Below are 19,232 nucleotides of genomic sequence, written 5' to 3'. Positions count from 1 at the left end.
GTGTTTAGTGTCCAGGTGTGGAGTGGAGCTTGTTGTTCGTGTCTCTGTTTGAAGAAACTGTAAGTTTGCTTTGTTTCCTCTTTTAACACTTTGTCTTTATGAAATTTGATGTTTGTTTCTGCTCTGTAATGTTTGTAGATGCTCAGCTCTTATTTCAGGATCAATCTTGTGTTTGAAGACAAATCCACATGGTTATAGAATATTGATTGACTGGAGTCAAACAGTTTCCTGAACAGCTGCTGTTTCATTGATCTCTTTAAAAAACAAACTGTGTTGTGTTTTTATTTTCTGGAAGAAAACCGTCGCCTCTCCATTAAAGCCACACACAGTAGTGTGCTGCTGTTTCCTGTCAGACCTTTCGAAATAAAATAACTGTAAGGTTACTTGTAATGTGTTTAATTGCAGTCAGATTATTAAGTTCATATTTCCCTGATGGATCATTGAATCCACTCCTGTCGCTATTTGATTCTCATCAGAGAATCAGCCAACAGTCAGGAGTGTGAGCAGTAACCTCAGATGGTTTCTGCCAAGTGCTGCTGCCAGTTTGCAGTGATCCTTGTAGGATGGATTTACGGTGGCTGTAGTGAGTCCCTCACAGCTACACACACAGTTCAGTGTCGTCTGTGCACAAACATTCATCCATGTAGCAGTTTCAGCTGCTCCTCAAAATCTGATAACAAGGAGAAGTTAGTTCCACATGGATGAACGCAGACGAGGAACACGCTTGTCGTCATGGGAGTGCATTTCCTTTTGGACTCAAACTGAAGCTCAAAGGAGCGGTTTATCTGCAGGGCAGGTATGTTCACCTTGTTCAGGTGTAAGTTAGACAGTGTGTGAGAGAAAATTATGTGTTTGTTCATCAGGGCTCCATCAGACTGCTTCACAGTGACACCCACATTAAACACGAACACAGTGAAGCTGGACACAAACAGCCTGATGCTGTGGATCCTTCTAGGATTTCAGTGTTTGTCCAAACACATATCTGTCTGACTGTGAAAGCACAAAGCTGCCCTCCACACAGTCACAGCTCACATGATCACTGCCTTACATGGCAGCTGACCTGCTGGCAGCTTTTCTTCATCACCCTCTGTCTCCTCCCCTCCTGATGAGCCTGAAAAACGTCCTCATTCTTCACTTCCTCGTTCATGCAGTCCAGATTACATCACATATCTGACTCTACACAACCGTAGGCATTAAGCTCTTATATTCAATCGGTCATCAGTTCAGCACAAAGATACTCATCCTCAGCTATGAATAAATATACTCTTAACTCTTGACTTTGAAACAGCAGTCAGGTTGTGAGTTCCTCTGCACTCAAAGATTTGTTTTTCCATGACAAAAACTAGTTAACTCACATGAGTCTTTATGAAACTTTAGACACATGAGAAAACTTATCAGAAGCAAAGTAGAGGCATGAATAAAGGCATGTCTGAGACTGACTTTGGGGAGACATCACTTCTTGCTTTTATGCTCTTTGGGTAGTAGCTTTTTTAACCTATTAAATAATTTAAAATAAAATCCATGCTTCTTAAAACACTGGCATCAGTCTCCACAATTATGTTGTGTCTATCTGTTAAATTATGTTTTGTTACAGCTGATCCATCACAAAGATCACATGTGCCACTAGCTCAGGGGTCGGCAACCTGCGGCTCCGGAGCCGCATGCGGCTCTTTAGTCCTTATACTGCGGCTCCGGGTGGTTTGGGAAAATAAATTAGAAGTATTTAGCTAAAGTGTATTTTATTTGTGTTTAGTTCTTTTTTAACTTGTAGTTCTAAATTGGAAGATTATTGTGATATTGAAATATAAAAATAAAATTATATTTTATTATTTTTCGTCGTTCAAAATAAGCGTCACACTCGGAGAAGCCGGTATACCCGCCGAAACGCCGTGTATTTATTGAGACCTTCAACCCCAGGTTGGCCAATTATGGATCTTTGGGTCCACATTATGTCGGCAGCTGTTCTACACCGTGAACTATGTTAAAAACAAACACCGCTCACGCCTCACAGATGACAGCTTACAGTCCTGTGTAAAGATGAAAGTGACTTCGTACAGCCCCGATTTGCAGACGCTGTGTGCAGAGGTTCAGGAGCAGAAGTCCCATTGTAAACACATCACGGCAGACCCGACGATGTTTCCGTGAACATGCTTTTCAGCATCTCTTTATTGACCACTTTTCATACACGGTTGCTGTACGCATACAGCCGGCTGTAGCTTTTCAGCTCACAGCCTGACAACACAACAGCAGAGAGAGCACAGACTTTAAGGCAGCGAGGCGCGATTGCGGGTGCCGCTCAGGGGCGTCCGACTCCCATGCAGCGGCACTGCAGACCACGCCCCGCCACACACATTAACCAGGTAAAACACATATTTATGCAGAATTTTGCAGATATTTATTTTTCATTTTTTCGTAGCATAGGGATTTTTTTCCAATTATTTTTTTAAAATTCAGGTCAAGGCTCCGCTACGTTCCAAAAGCCCAAAGGCGATATAAGGGTGGCGGCTCACAACAGTTTTTCTTTGCTACATGGATCATTTAAGTTCAGCTTTTAAATTCATTTAAGAGACCTTCAACTGAGTGTATTTCCTTTTTGTTATATTTCTTTAAGAGTTTAAAATGTGTTAATTACATAAATAAAATGTAATTTTCTCTGTAGCACTTCATGGATTTCATAAGCAACACACCTTAGTTGTTCACAGAAAGCATAAAGGTAAAAAAAACAATATATACAGTGTTATCTTCATTTTAGATGTCAAAAAGTATTTGCGGCTCCCAGTGTTTTCTTTTGCGTGGAAACCGGGTCCAAGTGGCTCTTTGGATGTTAAAGGTTGCAGACCCCTGCACTAGCTGAAACTATGCTGCATGCAGTTACTAGTTTTTCTAGTTTGGTGGTGGAAACTTTCTTGGCTTAAAACACCCGTCATACAAAACTCCTCTGTTTCTCATGAATTTAATGTAAGAGAATAAAGAGCTAATAGTGACTTATGAACATCTTGGGACCCACTTCTACTGACCTCATTGTGTTCAGGGGTCTCTATAATATTTATACCTATAAAACGTTTAAGGTATTTCTTTATGTCAGGAATTCTGGAGTCATTTGATTCTGTATTTTTAAGAACTTATTTTTAAGAACACTGTCAGTGCGCCCCAGGGCAGCTGTTGCTACAATGTAGCTTGCCATCACCAGTGTGTTAATGTGTGTGTGAATGGGTGGATGACTGAATGTAGTGTAAAGCGCTTTGGGGTCCATATGGACTAAGTAAAGTGCTATTAAGTAAAGCACCATTTACCATCAGCACATGTTCTACCAATAAAGTCTAGATTATTAAATCTGATGGTATTATGATGTACTTTTGGTCTGTCTGTCAGCAATTCCATTGCTGCAGCAACTGTAGAAACAGTTTGGTCTCATATTTTGCACCAGTTGTTATAAATGAGTGCAATGCCAGAAGGAATATAGTGGAAAAAAAGAGTAGAGTTAAAGCAGTCCCTTTTTGTGTGTTCCTGTCCCAGAACTTCTGTGGACTTCCACAGAAGACCAGCTTGTCTATTCTGCTTTTCTATTTTGTTTTCTTGTGTGAATAGATTTCTTGGATTCCAGTGCATTCACAGAATTTCAGTTGCTGTCATTTTTGCTGTGCTGGAGCTTCATGACTGATAGTAGAAGTAGAGCAGCTGATGGCAGCTTCCTCTGCCTCACACTGCTGTCTGACTGCATTCAGCTGACACTGAGATGAAGCAGAAAAGAAGCAGCTGATATTTGGACAATACACATGATGGAAAGGAGGATTTCAGCTGATGTTTTGTTTCCTCTGCAGGTAAAGGTAGAAAATGTGTGTGAGCTGATCTGGATGTAAATTCAGCAACATGGATCAGTGTGAGGACAGAGAGGAGGGAGTCCCTCCCTCTAAAACCACTCTGTGTGGGGAACAAGAGAGCCAGACCAAAGCTCAGAGGTGAGATGACCATCTCTAACTGTCCATGACTCTTCTCCATGTCACAGCTCAGCACTCACATCACTGCTCCATCATTATTCACAGGAAGAAACGAGGAACAAAACGCAAATACGAACCTGAACCCAGCTGTGTGTCCTTAAGGAGTGATGAGTCAAAGCCTGATTATATTAATTTTAAAGAAGGCTGCTGTTCTCCTGCAGAGAGGTAATGTGTGTGTAAATGTTATTGGTGACTCAGTGTTTGTAAATAAATCCTCCATCATGTTTAATGTCAGCTCAGCTCTTTTTCACACACATTTCTATGTTCATATGTGAAGCAGTGTGTGTTGGAGTGTTTCCACAAACACAGCAGTCAGAGTGTAAAGAATGGATGTTGTAGGAGGTGTTTCTGTAGTGAAGAGGCTGAGTGTCTGTAGGACTCCAGCTGCTCCAGCAGGTGTCTCCTTTGTGCTTTGCTTCAAACACAGTGTAGGTAGGAGCTTCCACTCAGGTGTTTCAGGTGTTGCTGGATGGAAGAGGACAAACAGTTTAGTCAATGAGGCCATATAAATGCTGCTTTGATCAGCATTATCTAATTTTTCTAGACATGAAATTGAATGGACATCATTCAATTTGGACATGCTTTTTTAATGTTTTTGTTTTGTGAAGTTGAGAGATTTCTCTTTGTTGTCTGGCAACAGTTTGTTCAGTTCTGTAGTTTCTCTGTGAGTGGTACCACTTATAATCAGTGCTGGGAAGGTTACTTTTAAAATGTATTCCACTACAGATTACAGAATACATGCCCCAAAATGTATTTTTTAACATATTCTGTTACGTTACTCAATGAGACTAATGTGTTCTGAATACTTTAAATTACTTAATATATTATCATGCTTTTTACAACTACATGAATGTACTATTGCTGTGTGATTTATTACTATTACTGAAGGTTACTCGCCATACCAATACCAACTAGATTTTTAAATCTTAATATAAAATGAGTAACAGTAGGATGGACATTAGGTAAGGCTGCACTTTTTGCAGCAATCTCGCATAGAAAACTAACTAAACGGGTTCACGGCTCCGAACCGTAGTAAAGGGACCTCTGGCTAATATGTCGGGTTCTGTGGCGGCTCGTAGCTGAAAACTAGCTTTACTTTGTTGTCTGGGTCAACTTTGCTAGCGAGATACAGAAAGAGGCATTGAAATGCTGCTCCAGTGGAACTTATTGTTTCAGAGGAAAACACAAACACAGTGCACAGTCGAGTCTTAATAGCTTACTTACAACTGGGCTCGTCAGGCACTCTTTTTGGCTGCAGTGGTTATTATTATATTTACATGCTTCCATCTCCCATTTCTAGGCGGTGATAACTCGTACTTTTTGACTCTTTTTCTCCCTCCCTCACTCACAGACACATAAAGGGGATGGCAGTGCATTCTCCCTGCAGCACGGACTACACTGCCTATGAGGCTACATTCTTTAGGGCTATGGCTGTAACACTCTGCCTATTGCCTTCATATTAAATCATTTTTTGAATAATAATTTAAATAATATTTCTTCACGTCATTATGCAGGCTGCAGTAGAGGTGACATGAGCCGCGAGATTGAGACCCAGGCATTAGAGCCTCTTAATGCGTGGAATTACCAAAAATAGAGAGGGCATAGCCTAGCATATGAAACAGGAAAAGACAGCCATGTATTCCATTTATTTCAACAATGTAACTGTATTCTGAATACCACCTATTTAAACAGTAACTGCAACCCAATACAGTTACTGACATTTTGTATTTTAAATACGTAACACCGGTACATGTATTCCATTACTCCCCAACACTGCTTATAATGACAGACTATTAGCATTAGTAAGGTATTAGTAAGTGCTTAATTCATCATTTATAAGACATTACTCCTTACTATGCAATTTATAAATACAAATAAAAATAAATAAATATTTATTCTTGATTAATTCATAATTAACAGTTTGTATGCCATCATTTAGAAAGTTTAAATGGCTGATAAAGCTTCTGTATATTTAGGTTAAGCTATACTGTGGCTCCCAATGCTCAGTGTATCTTCCTCACTTAAAACCCCACTTACAAGCTAAGTACTCTGTAAACCTCAGGTGGGTTATCTTTGTATCTGGCAATAAATGTTTGTATTTTCTGTATGTCTTTGTGCCTTGTCTGCATCATTTTTCTGTTGTAAAGATAGCTGAGACTTGTTGGATTCTAGAGCTACTTTCATTTTCATTAATAAATGCTTTATAAGGCATAACACTCGTCACTTTACACAAGCTCACACAAAATATCTAACAACTAGTAAGTGCCTGAATTACAATGTAAAATAAGTATCAATAAAACCTCTATTAAAACACTCACAGACAATGAGCTTGTAAATTAATAATTATATACATAAATGGGCTTTTAAATACGTATCATTTATTAAGAAGTTATAAATGAAACCTTGAATATGTTGTATATGAAGTTATTGGTCAAGAATAAACATTTATGTGTATTTTTCAATTACACATGAAGGCTGAATAATGCTTTATAAATGATCAAGCAAGTACTTACTACGTTATATGGTGACATTATCACAAAGTGCTACAGAGGTTTCTTATTTTGTCTTCACTTCAGAGGAGCACACTTCTGTAATCAGTTTCTCCTTCTGCACATTAAAACTATGACTTGCCTGAATTGTAAAAAAAAATAAATAAATAAACAAAAAAAAACATCCTTGGGGTAATTTCTAAAATGGATTCAATATTTAAACACTAAAAGGTTAATACTGACAGCATTGAAGTTTTAGCTGTTAGCTGGTTAGGTTTTATTCTGGGGGTTTGGACAGACTCTGTGATTGAAACTGTGTTGCTGGTGGCAGGAATACAGGAAGCTAATAACCTTCTTTGTTATAAATGTCTTCTTGCCACAGGGCACCTTCACAACTTCAGGCATTAGCAGATGTGAGTACCTGGAGGACCAGGAGCATCTTAGGTAAAATGTTTTGTAGTCTTATTTGTATTCTTCATGATTTCTCCACAGAGTGGACGATGAGAGCTCAGAGTTTTCCAGTGTTCATTCTTCTCAGCAGCATCAAACACAGCTGGACTCCATATTCATGGTCTGTACATGTACAGTAACTGTGTTCACAGTCATTTGAATGTTGTGGCTCAGCTATGAAAGCCATTTGTGCTTTAAACACACCGTGTGTGGTCAGACTTTTGCCTTCTTTAACCCTAGAACACTATCGCTATAAATAGTAACACAATCACTAATGCCGGGTGATTTTTACCTGATATAATATGACCAACAAAAACTACTTTTCATCAAAATATATCAAACACATGACAAATCAGAGTGGTCAGCTTTTACTTTCAACTGTGCCATGTCTAACAAAATGAAAAAAAGTGTCATGGGGGGATGCTAAAATAATGCTCCAAAATTACAGAAAAATCTGGAATTGAAGAACAAAAAATTCCTAAAAAAAAAAAAAAAAAAAACTGACGCTGGAAAGCTGGTCTTTGATACACCCATTCCTGGGACATTTGAGACTTCCCTGGTGAAGGCACAATCTCCTCGACACACTAACAGCTGCAGGAGAGAGAAATCATGTAAATGTATTTGCTCGGGTGAAAATCACCCAGCGATAGTGTTCTAGGGTTAATCTGCATGCCATAGTATGTAAGATGCTCAGTTACAGTTGAATTTCAGAAATGTTTGTACTGCAGTGTAAAGAAATGTTGCACAGGTATACCGAAACATGACCTTTAACACCCAGATATCAAAGCTCACGGCATCTTATTATATCAACAAAGTGCTTTGCTCTCAGACTGCAGGCTTAGTTGTGGTTCCTAAAGTCTGTAAAATTAGAGTGGGCAGAGACATCGACAACCGTGCTCCTCTCCTGTAAGACCAGCTACCAGTTTCATTTCAGGAAAAACAATACCCTCTCTACATTTAGGATTAGACTACCAGCTTTTTGATGAATATTTTTTCTTCTCTTCTTTCATTATCCAACCAGTACAGATTGTTGAGTGACTGAGGCATTCATATAGTATTCTATTGCAGCTCCTCGAAGAAAACATTGTCATTTTTGTGAAGAATGAACTGAAGAGGATCCAGAAGGTTCTGAGCTCAGATTACCCAGAATGCTTGGAGAGTCAGAGGGGGTGTGATGAGATTAAGGGTGAGGATGAAGAGCAGAGGAGGAGTAGCAGTGAGGCATTTGTGAAGATCACACTGAACTACCTGAGGAGAATGAATCAGGAAAAGCTGGCTGACCGTCTGCAGAACAGTAAGACAATTTCTCTACAGAGATAAGCTGATGGATAAATTGGATGCTTACTGTTTCAACTAATATACAAACATCTATTCAAAATTTGCACTCTGGTTATTCTAGGGACTACCATTAGGGACTCCCACTGGAGTCAGGCTGAACTTAAATCTAAGCTGAAAAAGAAGTTCCAGTGTGTGTTTGAGGGGATTGCTAAAGCAGGAAACTCAACCCTTCTGAATCAGATCTACACTGAGCTCTACATCATAGAGGGAGGGACTGCAGAGGTCAATGATGAACATGAAATCAGACAGATTGAAACAGCATCCAGGAAAGTGGATAGTCTAGAAATTACAATTGAACAAGAAGACATCTTTAAAGCCTCAACTGGAAGAGATCAACCAATCAGAACAGTGCTGACAAAGGGAGTGGCTGGCATTGGGAAAACAGTCTTAACTCAGAAATACACCCTCGACTGGGCTGAAGACAAAGCCAACCAGGACATCCAGTTCATATTTCCATTCACTTTCAGAGAGCTGAATGTGCTGAAAGAGGAAAAGTTCAGCTTGGTGGAACTTGTTCATCACTTCTTTACTGAAACCAAAGAAGCAGGAATCTGCAGCTTTGAAGACTTCCAGGTTGTGTTCATCTTTGATGGTCTGGATGAGTGTCGGCTTCCTCTGGACTTCCACAAAACTAAAATCCTAACTGACCCTAGAAAGTCCACCTCAGTGGGTGTGCTGTTGACAAACCTCATCAGGGGGAAACTGCTTCCCTCTGCTCGCCTCTGGATAACCACACGACCTGCAGCAGCCAATCAGATCCGTCCACAATGTGTTGATTTGGTGACAGAGATCCGAGGGTTCACTGACCCACAGAAGGAGGAGTACTTCAAAAAGAAATTCAGGGATAAAAAGCAGGCCAAGATGATCATCTCCCACATCAAGACATCACGAAGTCTCCACATCATGTGTCACATCCCAATCTTCTGCTGGATCACTGCTACAGTTCTGGAGGATGTGCTGAAAACCAGAGAGGGAGGAGAGATGCCCAAGACCCTGACTGAGATGTACATCCACTTCCTGGTGGTTCAGGCCAAAGTCAAGAATGTCAAGTATGATGGAGGAGCTGAGACAGATCCACACTGGAGTCCAGAGAGCAGGAAGATGATTGAGTCTCTGGGAAAACTGGCTTTTGATCAGCTGCAGGAAGGAAACCTGATCTTCTATGAATCAGACCTGACAGAGTGTGGCATCGATATCAGAGCAGCCTCAGTGTACTCAGGAGTGTTCACACAGATCTTTAAAGAGGAGAGAGGACTGTACCAGGACAAGGTGTACTGCTTCATCCATCTGAGTGTTCAGGAATTTCTGGCTGCTCTTCATGTTCATCTGACCTTCATCAAATCTGGAGTAAATGTGCTGGAAGTGCCAGAAACGACATCAGAGAAGTTTAATAGCAGAAACTGTTCTGAGATGCTAGTTTTGTTCAAAAGTGCTGTGGACAAGGCCTTACAGAGTCCAAATGGACACCTGGACTTGTTCCTCCGCTTCCTCCTGGGTCTTTCACTGCAGACCAATCAGACTCTCCTACGGGACCTGCTGACACAGACAGGAAGTAGCTCACAGACCAAGCAAGAAACAGTCCAGTACATCAAGAAGAAGCTAAGTGAGAATCTGTCTACAGAGAAAAACATCAATCTGTTCCACTGTCTGAATGAACTGAATGATCGTTCTCTAGTAGAGGAGATCCAACAGTCCCTGAGATCAGGGCGTCTCTCCACAGATAAACTGTCTCCTGCTCAGTGGTCAGCTCTGGTCTTCATTTTACTGTCATCAGAGTCTTCAGAAGAAGGTCTTGATGTGTTTGACCTGAAGAAATACTCTGGCTCAGAGGAGGCTCTTCTAAGGATGCTGCCAGTGGTCAAAGCTTCCAACAAAGCTCTGTAAGTAAATTTGTTTTTCATGCTTTATGTTTTTATTATTTGTTCATGTCTGTTTTGCTTAATAATGAAAGCAGGCAGGAAACCAGAAAAATCACAATTAAGTATCTGATCTTTCTAGTCTTTCAAAAAGAAAAAAAGAGTTAGGGTTTCTGAAATATTTGTGGGTGTAATCTTTCTCAAAGTACCATCCAGATGCAGCCTACAGCTGATAGCTGATAATACCTATCTTCTCAAAAAGCACATGGAACAACCTAATGTTCTGTTACGGCACTTTTTCTCTACAGTTCTATCAAATTTTTCCTCTTCTCGACAAAATTATCTGCATCAGTTCACTTTTAATTCAAAGATGTGGTTTAGCTTTTTGAATTCTATCCTTGGTGATGGGAATCAGTTTCTCCATGTTGTTTATTGGGCTCCTGTTGTCAGATCTAAGAAAAAGCTTACTTACTGATTTTTGCATGAAAAAATTCTTTCTCTACCCACTAAGTAGAGATTACCTTTATTTTGTCTCCATGATTTCATTTCATTTGTTTTGTTTTGGGGGTTTTGTTGTAGTTGTTTTTTGTGGCACAATTATTATTCATTATTATTATTATTTTATCTGGACAGTGGGTAGAGTGGTGGCCCCATGATCGGAAGGTCGTGGGTTCAAATCCACTGAACGGCTACCCTGAGGTACCCCTGAGAAAGGAACTGTCCCTACACACTGCTCCCTGGGCGCCCAATGGCTGCCCACTGCTTCACTGAGTGAATGGGTTAAATGCAGAGAGGTTAAACATTTTTTTTAAAAGTAACGCAATAGTTACTTTTAAAGTAATTAATTACTTTTAGAATCTTGTAACTCAGTAACTAACTCAGTTACTTTTTTGAAGAAATAACTAGAAACTATAATTAATTACTTTTTCAAAGTAACTTGCCCAACACTGGTTGTGACAGTGTTATTCTTTTTCAGTAAATCTTTTCAATAAATCTTTAAGAGAAAATTAACCTCTTTTTTTCTTCTTACATGGTGTTGTATTTGTAAGGAAAAGGCATTTGTGGGCTGAGCAGCAGAGCTGAGTATGTGTGTTGCCCTCAATAAAAACTTGTCAAATCTTCTCTACCAATGCTAAACTTAGTCTGCTATTGAATACTGTTTGATGCCGTTTATTGGACTGGATGATCAGGGTCTGAAGAAACAAGTCATATGCGGCTTCTGTAGCATATGGCAGAACCATACACAGCTACAACAGCCTGGCATTTCTTCCTCATGCTTTTCACCAGATTAGTAACACTACTGTGAGATGGCATTCCATTCTTCAACTAGCAATTGTCACTAATCAACCAATGTGGTTGTTGGATAAAGTTCAGTCCAGCACGGAAGAGAAATGTTTGTTGCCACTGGTTGTAGAATCTAATCTCTAGTTCTCTGCAATGATATCACCTGCAATGATGACACACATTGTTTTTCCAGTGAGTGAGATGCTACCTCACACATCGGCCTTGGGGAGACAGAAGGCATTCCTCAGAAAAAGGCACATGAAAGCCCTGGAGTTTGCCAAAAGGCACCCAAATGATTCTCAGACCATGAAAAATAAAATTCTCTACTCTTACTTATGTTTGCTTTCACTAATCAAATTTAAAGTGTTTTTTATTTATTCTAACTTAAATTTGAAGTAAATTTTTAACCATGAAATACATATGAAAGTTTTTTGTTTTGAGTTTTTGTGTGTGTTCAATATCTAAAGTGATTTCATTTGATCACAAATATTGCTTTTCAGACTGAGTGGGTGTAACCTCTCAGGGAGAAGCTGTGAAGCATTGTCTTCAGTTCTCTTCTTGCAGTCCTTTAATCTGAAAGAGCTCATCCTGAGTGACAATGACTTGCAGGATTCGGGAGTGAAGCTTCTGTCTGTTGGACTGAAAAGTCAAAATTGTACACTGGAAACTCTCAGGTTAGGATTCAGACTTTTCCACTGTTTCTTTGAAGTTCTTCAGACTGTTTAAATCTGAATTTTATTATTGCACAGACAGTTGCATTTCATAGAACTGTCATTTCATCTTTTATTTAAGTTTTTGTATATTTTTAATTTCTTAATTTATGTCTGAGAAGTCTTCATATTTACATGTTAGGTTTGTTTAAAGAAAATACATTGGTCAGTTTAGAGGTATTTTGCCCTCATGACATACCAACTGTCTCATATTTTTCCATATTACCCACTTTGCTCTCAAAGCATAGGCTCTGTGGCTCTGGAGTTTTCAAAAGTAGATATACTGACACAACTGTCACATGATAAATAAAGCTTAACCCCCCCCCCCACACACACACACACACACACGGCCAAAAAACTTCAGTGAATTGTTGACAGATGGATTGTGTTTTTGTGTGTCTGCAGTCTGTCAGGCTGTCTGATCACAGAGGAAGGCTGCACTTCTCTGGCCTCAGCTCTAAATTCTAATCCCTCCCATCTGAGAGAGCTGGACCTGAGCTACAATCATCCAGGAGATGCAGGAATGAAGCTGCTCTTAGCCGGACTGAAGGATCCACGTTGGAGACTCGACATCCTCAGGTATGGAGAGAATCTCTAATAAAGGATGTAGAAGTTGTAATATCTTATGCATCCTTCACTCAGTCCCTCTTTGTCATATTTGTTACAAACTGCCATTTGTCACCATTTATTCACCATTTTGATAATTGGAGATAAAGTATCTGAATGTCAGGAGCGGGACCACACCTCCTTCCGGTTCTTATCTATATATGTTCCCTCAGTTCTACAAGCTGTTCATTCTCATTTTCGTGCAAACAAGGTTCATTCTCAGCGAATACCTTTCAAGAAGCGCATCAGATGAAAACCTATTCAGCTCTGCTTCATCTCTTTTCCCTCCTGCAATCCCAAAAACTCAAACACACTGAACGCCACGGCAGTGCTTCTGAGAAACCGAATGCCGATGGCCGTCCAGGAAAAACTTTCTAGCAGTTTTCTCACCACCCAACATACGGTCTGCTATGTCAGTCCATCCAGTCATCTTCTCTCCACTAAATCCAGCCACTCGCCACTTCCTCTAAACTCAGTGGAGTTCTCACTCACAGCTCCACTCAGGTTGCTCTGAAACAGGCCCACAGGCCAGACGAGTTAGCCAAAAAGCAGATGGACATCAGTGCCGAACCCAGAAGCCACGCTGTACACACGCTTCCATAAGATCTCAAGAATATCCTTTTGTTAAGAATTCAGACTGGACCATAGCCAAGTCTACTGCTTCTTGTCCTCACACATCCAAATGTCATCTAAAGTCTTCTTCCGTGCAGAAGCAAAATTGCAGCACCAACAGCAAAAGCTACAGCATACTTCGTAGCTCCACTCACTTGTCAGCACCAGGTAGTAGGGACAAGCTCGGTTCTGTGCATCTGCTTCCTAACACCATTTAATGCGAAGCTGGAAATTTGTTGCTCGTTCCATGCTCTACTGTTCTCCATCACCGTTTATCTCTGCTAGCCAAAGGATGCCAGTTTTGATGTTTTCCATCCCTCCTTTCGCTAAGTGCACAAGCAAGTTGGCATGGGGATGCCAGGTTCTTCCCTATCCGTCATTTGCAAATGCATCAGCAAGCTTCCTACCTCCAAACTGCTAGTTTCTCTTCATTGACTGCCAGGCCCAGGAGCCCCCAGGCCTGGCAGTCAATTTTCTCTACTAAAACGCTGTCAAACCTAAAATGAGGACGAGGGCCACCGAGAGAAATCCCCTTTAAAATGGCACAGTAATTTTTAGAAAATTAAGTTTCTCCCTGTGATTCTAATTCATGTTAATCTTGGTATAGGGATAGAATTTATTTAGTATAGCTTAGCACAGTTTTTGGAAGTGGAGGTAACTCAGCAGCAGACTGATGGACTTGAAAATGATACAGAATTTATACTTTAAATGTTTTCACCTTTGGCATGTAAAAGAGTGTAAGTCGCATCCTCATCCTCTCAACATTACTAATGCAAATTGAAATATACAGAACTTTAGACATGCTTTTATCAACATTTCAACCCCTCCTTACCAACTCCAAATGTTTAATCAATTAGTATAGTTATATTCAGGTTTAACAGTATGTTGTTGAAAATTTAAAAATTTCAAACATTTTAGCAAGTTGTTGCATGGAATAGAAATGCAGTTATAATTATCCTTTCCATGACGTGTGCCATATTATTGGTTTTATTTATTGAATTCCTGAATGATTTGATGCTGCCTCACTGTGAATTATGGGACAAAATTTTATTAATTACTTTCATAAAGAGTTGTCCTAGTGGACCATGTATTACAAGAGGTAATAAAGGGAGAAAAGAAGGTTCAAAAGTCAATGTTATTGCAAGAGATAAAACACAACATGACAAAAACCTGTGAACACCTAAGTAACATGATTGAAATGCAAATATAAATTTTAATTTTGACAAAATTTTGTTCAAATTAAGCAAACAACAAAGGTAATCCAGCTATTTTTATTAAAATAGCTAGATTACCTTGCCTGAGGTGGTGTTTTTAAAGAGTATTTACAAAAGTTACAATTCAATTCAGTTTTCTTTATAAAACATGCAGTGCATCATGAGAATCGCCTGCCAGCGTATTGCAGCATAACTAAGGTAGCATTCAGGGTCACCTGTTCCAGCACTAACTATTTATAAAATCCTCAGGTCTTGCAATAAGATGCCACAGAAATTATTTGTACAACTCCAAAATATCCTGTGCATCACAGGGCAGTGCAGCACATCACAGGTCTGACAACTTCAGGGTGTATCACTCCTCCTGTTGTCCACCTGGAGACCACTTTTACATTTCAGTCTATCTTTGGTAGCTTTTTGGGCAGCATCTGTGACAATAGTCGCAACATTATTTTTACACAGAAAACAAGCAACAACAAAAAATGACTAGACTACACATTAAACACTAAGGAATGTATTAGTTATGTGTTTAATGGCAAGAAAAGTGTAGAAAATTTGTAAAACCTAGTAAAAACAGATTTTACTCTGGATGTGTGCATTATTCCCTCATAGCTGAAGGAGCACCTCTTCAGGGGAGTGCTCCTTCAGTAATAAGTAAGGGGAGAGAAAGGATTATGATTATCACACAATATTTTCTTTACTTGGAATGCTCTTATCATTACTAAGACACTGATCGCAAAATGGTGGAGCATGCTTGGGCTTTATAGATTTATTGCTGCGACAACCAGTCCAACAACTGCTTCAAAGTACTGACAGATCCAGGATCAGTCCAAATCATCAGCAGTTTATGTATTATTGAAGGGTTTACCTTACAATATAAAGCGCCTTGAGGCAACTGTTGTTGTGATTTGACGCTATATAAATAAAATTGAATTGAATTGATCCACATTTGGATTGCAGTGTATTTGTGAAAATGTTGGACTGTTCCTTTATCAGTGTCTAGCAGTATGTGTATGAGAGTGATGTAATGTCCATGTGTGCATGCTGAAAGAGACTCTGCTGGTCTGACCCGCCTCCTCCTTTCAGGGTGGAGCCTGCTGGAGTCCGATGGTTGACACCAGGTCTGAGGAAGTGTAAGTGTGTTTTAATGTGATTCAAACTGTCACATCACTCATTCACATCTCTGATGTCAGGAGTCATCATCAAAGTGTCAATCAATGAACAGATGATGGATCATTGACTGTAGCTGGATTGTGTTTGTTCTCTCCATCAGATTCCTGTCAGCTCACAATCAACACAAACACACTACACACAAACCTCAAACTGTCTGACAACAACAGAAAGGTGGCACGCGTGCCCGAAGTTCAGTCATACCCTGATCATCCAGACAGATTTGATGTCTTTCCTCAGCTGCTGTGTAGTAATGGTCTGAGTGGTCGCTGTTACTGGGAGGTCGAGTGGAGAGGACAGGTTTATATATCAGTGAGTTACAGAACAATCACAAGGAAAGGAGACGGTGATGACTGTATGTTTGGAAACAATGATCAATCTTGGAATCTAAGGTGCTATGATGATGGTCCTCGTTCTGTAGGGCACAATAACAAAGTAACATCCATTTCCTCTTCCGTCTCTAACAAAGTAGCAGTGTATGTGGACTGTCCTGCTGGCACTCTGTCCTTCTACACCGTCTCCTCTCACACTCTGATCCACCTCCACACCTTCAACACCACATTCACTGAACCTGTTTATCCTGGATTTTTAGTCTGGTCTGGTTCCTCAGTGTGTCTGTGCTGAGTTGAGTGTAAAGAGTGTCCTCCTGTTAGAGAAACACTGACCGTTGGACAGATAGTTCAGTCTGTACATATCTGTCTCTTTCACTCAGAAACATGTTTTAAAATTCATGGATTCAATCAGTTGATGTTTTAAACTGTTCTAAATGATTCCTTGTAAACTTCTTCCTCTTCAATAATTTAACACATTTAAAGCTTCACATTGAATATCAGTATGTTGTGTTTCTCTAAAACTCAGTTCACAACAAGTTCACAACACTGTTAACGCCAGTACTATGCCGTTATTCCCAACACTGGCCAGGAGGACAAATTCATGTACAGCCTCGCCTAAACCTAGTAGTAGATATTTAGGAATTTGATTCATTGATTATTTTTTGTTTTTACATTTTTTTCCACTTTTATTTTTCTTATTTAAAAATAATTTGTGTGATTATTGTCATCTCATTGAGCTGTTTGCTTTGTCCCATGTTAATACTGCTTAACTAAAATATCCTATTTCCATTTAAGTGAATTTTGTGGACATTCCCTTCTTGGGTTCTTTTTAACAGTAGAGGTAAGACTTGTGACTGTATACATCTTTTGATTGTTCTGTCCTGGGACCTATTTTCTAGGTCACTGAAGTAAAACCTAGCAACTTTTCAACTGCGATTCATCGTTTGGGCAGCTATATGTAATGGATGTGGCTGCTAATTTCACTCAGCTCTGGGTTGCTAGTTAAGGGGGTTTCATCAGAGTTAGCAGGATAGGCACTCAGATGGAGGTAGTATTTAGCTAAGTGAATCACCCCACCATGGGCTTAGATTAGTTTCTGTCAACCTACTAGGTAATACTCATAGGTACAGGGACTCTGACCCTTTAGACCGAGAGCTGGTGCAGACCTCGTGTACAGGGGTAACCCGGATCAAATGCCTCTCCCCATGCTCTATTTCACTTATTTTTGAATGCTTTGATGAATGCAGGACAGGAAGACCTTCCATATTGATCAGATCAGTAGTACAGCTCTGATGTAGCTAGCATCTCCTTGAACTCTTTCTTAATGGTGATTTGCAACCATCTGCTGGTGAGAAGATGAACTGCATTATACTTACTGACACCAATAATGAAGTCTTCACATCCACGTAATTGAACAGTCATTATTAAATGTGTATTTGTTGTTTAACATGTTTCGGTTTTTGTACATATAGAAACATTTGATTTCTGAGGTTTTCTTCTTTTATCTACACTTAGTTTCCCAAATTATTTCATGATGTAAATCTTTAATACTCTATGAAAATAAAAAGCATGTCACGGTTTTTGTGTCCTTTGTCTGACCCCTTTGTCCTTTGTGTCCTTTGTATACAATGTTAACAACACATGCTGCTGTGTGCTGTGCTGTGTGCTGTGCTGCTTGGGGATGCTGGACTCACTTAGAGATCAGAGTTCATGTACAGTTTTCATGTCTTTCAAGCTTCCAAGCAATACACAACGCTGGAGCCAGCCTCCTAATGCATCCAAAGCGAGGTCACATGATTCCTATTTTATACTCCTTCCACTGGTTCCCAGTAGATTTTAGCTTTGATTTTCAAACTTGTGTCCTCACATACAGAGCACTAAACAGCATGCTCCAAACGAACTATCCCAGCTTCTTACTAAACACACTGCTGCTTTCAGTCTCCATCACAAATCAGAAACTGTTAGTTGTTCTTTGTATGAGATTACAGACCAGGGGGCACACAGCCTTTCACACTGTGTTTCAGTCAAAAATATAAATATAATTAAACCTGATGATCAAATTTGTTCCAGTGTGCATCAGTAATATAATTCAATAGCAGCTTTCATGCAGGTTCAGAGTGCTCCACAGATCACTAACACTCCCATAAGACATAACAAACTGTTCTCAAACAAACAGTGAGACATGATAATCAATTTAAAACAATCCAAAGTGAAACGTCAAAGAAATTGAAATGAAAACTTAGTGTGGGATAAAACTTACCCGCTGTTTAGTTCAGCTCCACACAATAAGGATCAAAAATAGACTGAAATCACAGACTCACTGTGATGTTTTCACAGCTCTTTAAATGAAGCGTTCATGACTTTAATATCTAAGTGTCAAAACTCAGTTTCCCAGAGTTCACTGATGTTGTCACAGATTAATTTTTGTCCCAGCAATCAAGCATTTCCTGTCACTGAAGTCTGAGAAACCCATGAAATATTCACATTCATGAATACAGCTGCAGATTTGAGGGAGTTTGACTTTGAAAAGGTGAAATAAAGATGAATCAAGTGTCAGATTTGGGGGACGTTGTTTGGCTCCTCAGATCAGCTAATTTGAAGAAAAACAAGTTTCTTTTGTCTCTTAAATGTAATAATTGTTATCATTGGGAGCTGGTTTGACAGGAATCTTTATTGTGCCTGAAATTATTTGGCAATTGGTTCTGTGTGTTACAGAAGATACAGTGAAAATGCGGACACACAAATCAGACTCAAATTACTGTAGGACCTGTGATACTAGCTACCAATACAGAAATAATCTGCACTCAAGTCAAATATAAATATATTTTTGCTGTAGTTTATGACCATTTCATTGTTTAAATAATTATCCAGGAAAACTTCACTCCACTGATAAAATTTAGCAACCACTTTTTTAAAACAGAGAATTTATTTTAATTATTTCTGCCATTGCTAGATAACTAGATTAGATGCTAACATATGGAGAGAAATGTGTCTCAAAGAGACACATTTCAAGAGTAAAGAAGATTTACAAATGAAATGATTTGTAACTTTTGAGGACTCACAAATGTGTGCTCCAGTCCATGCACAATTAGAAAGCAATTTGACCACACGTAAAACTATTTTACAATCCTATTTTGCATCCAAATAGGAAAAGATAGTAATTATTTATACAAAAT

General features: G+C 39.4%; 1 protein-coding gene across 2 annotated transcripts in view; it reads left to right on the top strand.

Annotated features, from left to right (window-relative positions):
- Nucleotides 1–19,232, top strand: part of LOC116314064 (NLR family CARD domain-containing protein 3-like) — a 40,315-nt gene continuing 21,083 nt past the window's right edge. The window contains exons 1-10 of one of the 2 annotated variants that reach the window (XM_039606772.1): nucleotides 1–59; nucleotides 3,822–3,959; nucleotides 4,044–4,163; nucleotides 6,980–7,058; nucleotides 8,006–8,231; nucleotides 8,337–10,155; nucleotides 11,916–12,089; nucleotides 12,531–12,704; nucleotides 15,641–15,687; nucleotides 15,828–17,635. In XM_039606772.1, coding sequence (XP_039462706.1) covers nucleotides 3,871–3,959; nucleotides 4,044–4,163; nucleotides 6,980–7,058; nucleotides 8,006–8,231; nucleotides 8,337–10,155; nucleotides 11,916–12,089; nucleotides 12,531–12,704; nucleotides 15,641–15,687; nucleotides 15,828–16,348 — 3,249 coding nt within the window. In that variant the 5' untranslated portion in view covers nucleotides 1–59; nucleotides 3,822–3,870 and the 3' untranslated portion in view covers nucleotides 16,349–17,635. Of the gene's footprint in view, nucleotides 60–3,821; nucleotides 3,960–4,043; nucleotides 4,164–6,979; nucleotides 7,059–8,005; nucleotides 8,232–8,336; nucleotides 10,156–11,915; nucleotides 12,090–12,530; nucleotides 12,705–15,640; nucleotides 15,688–15,827; nucleotides 17,636–19,232 lie in introns of those variants that run through there. The other variant, XM_039606771.1, reaches the window with a different exon arrangement.

This window comes from Oreochromis aureus, linkage group 23 (genome assembly GCF_013358895.1).
Source record: "Oreochromis aureus strain Israel breed Guangdong linkage group 23, ZZ_aureus, whole genome shotgun sequence".
Taxonomy (NCBI): Eukaryota; Metazoa; Chordata; class Actinopteri; order Cichliformes; family Cichlidae; genus Oreochromis; species Oreochromis aureus.
Note: the sequence above shows the minus strand (reverse complement) of the source record. Positions and strands in the feature narration are given on the sequence as shown.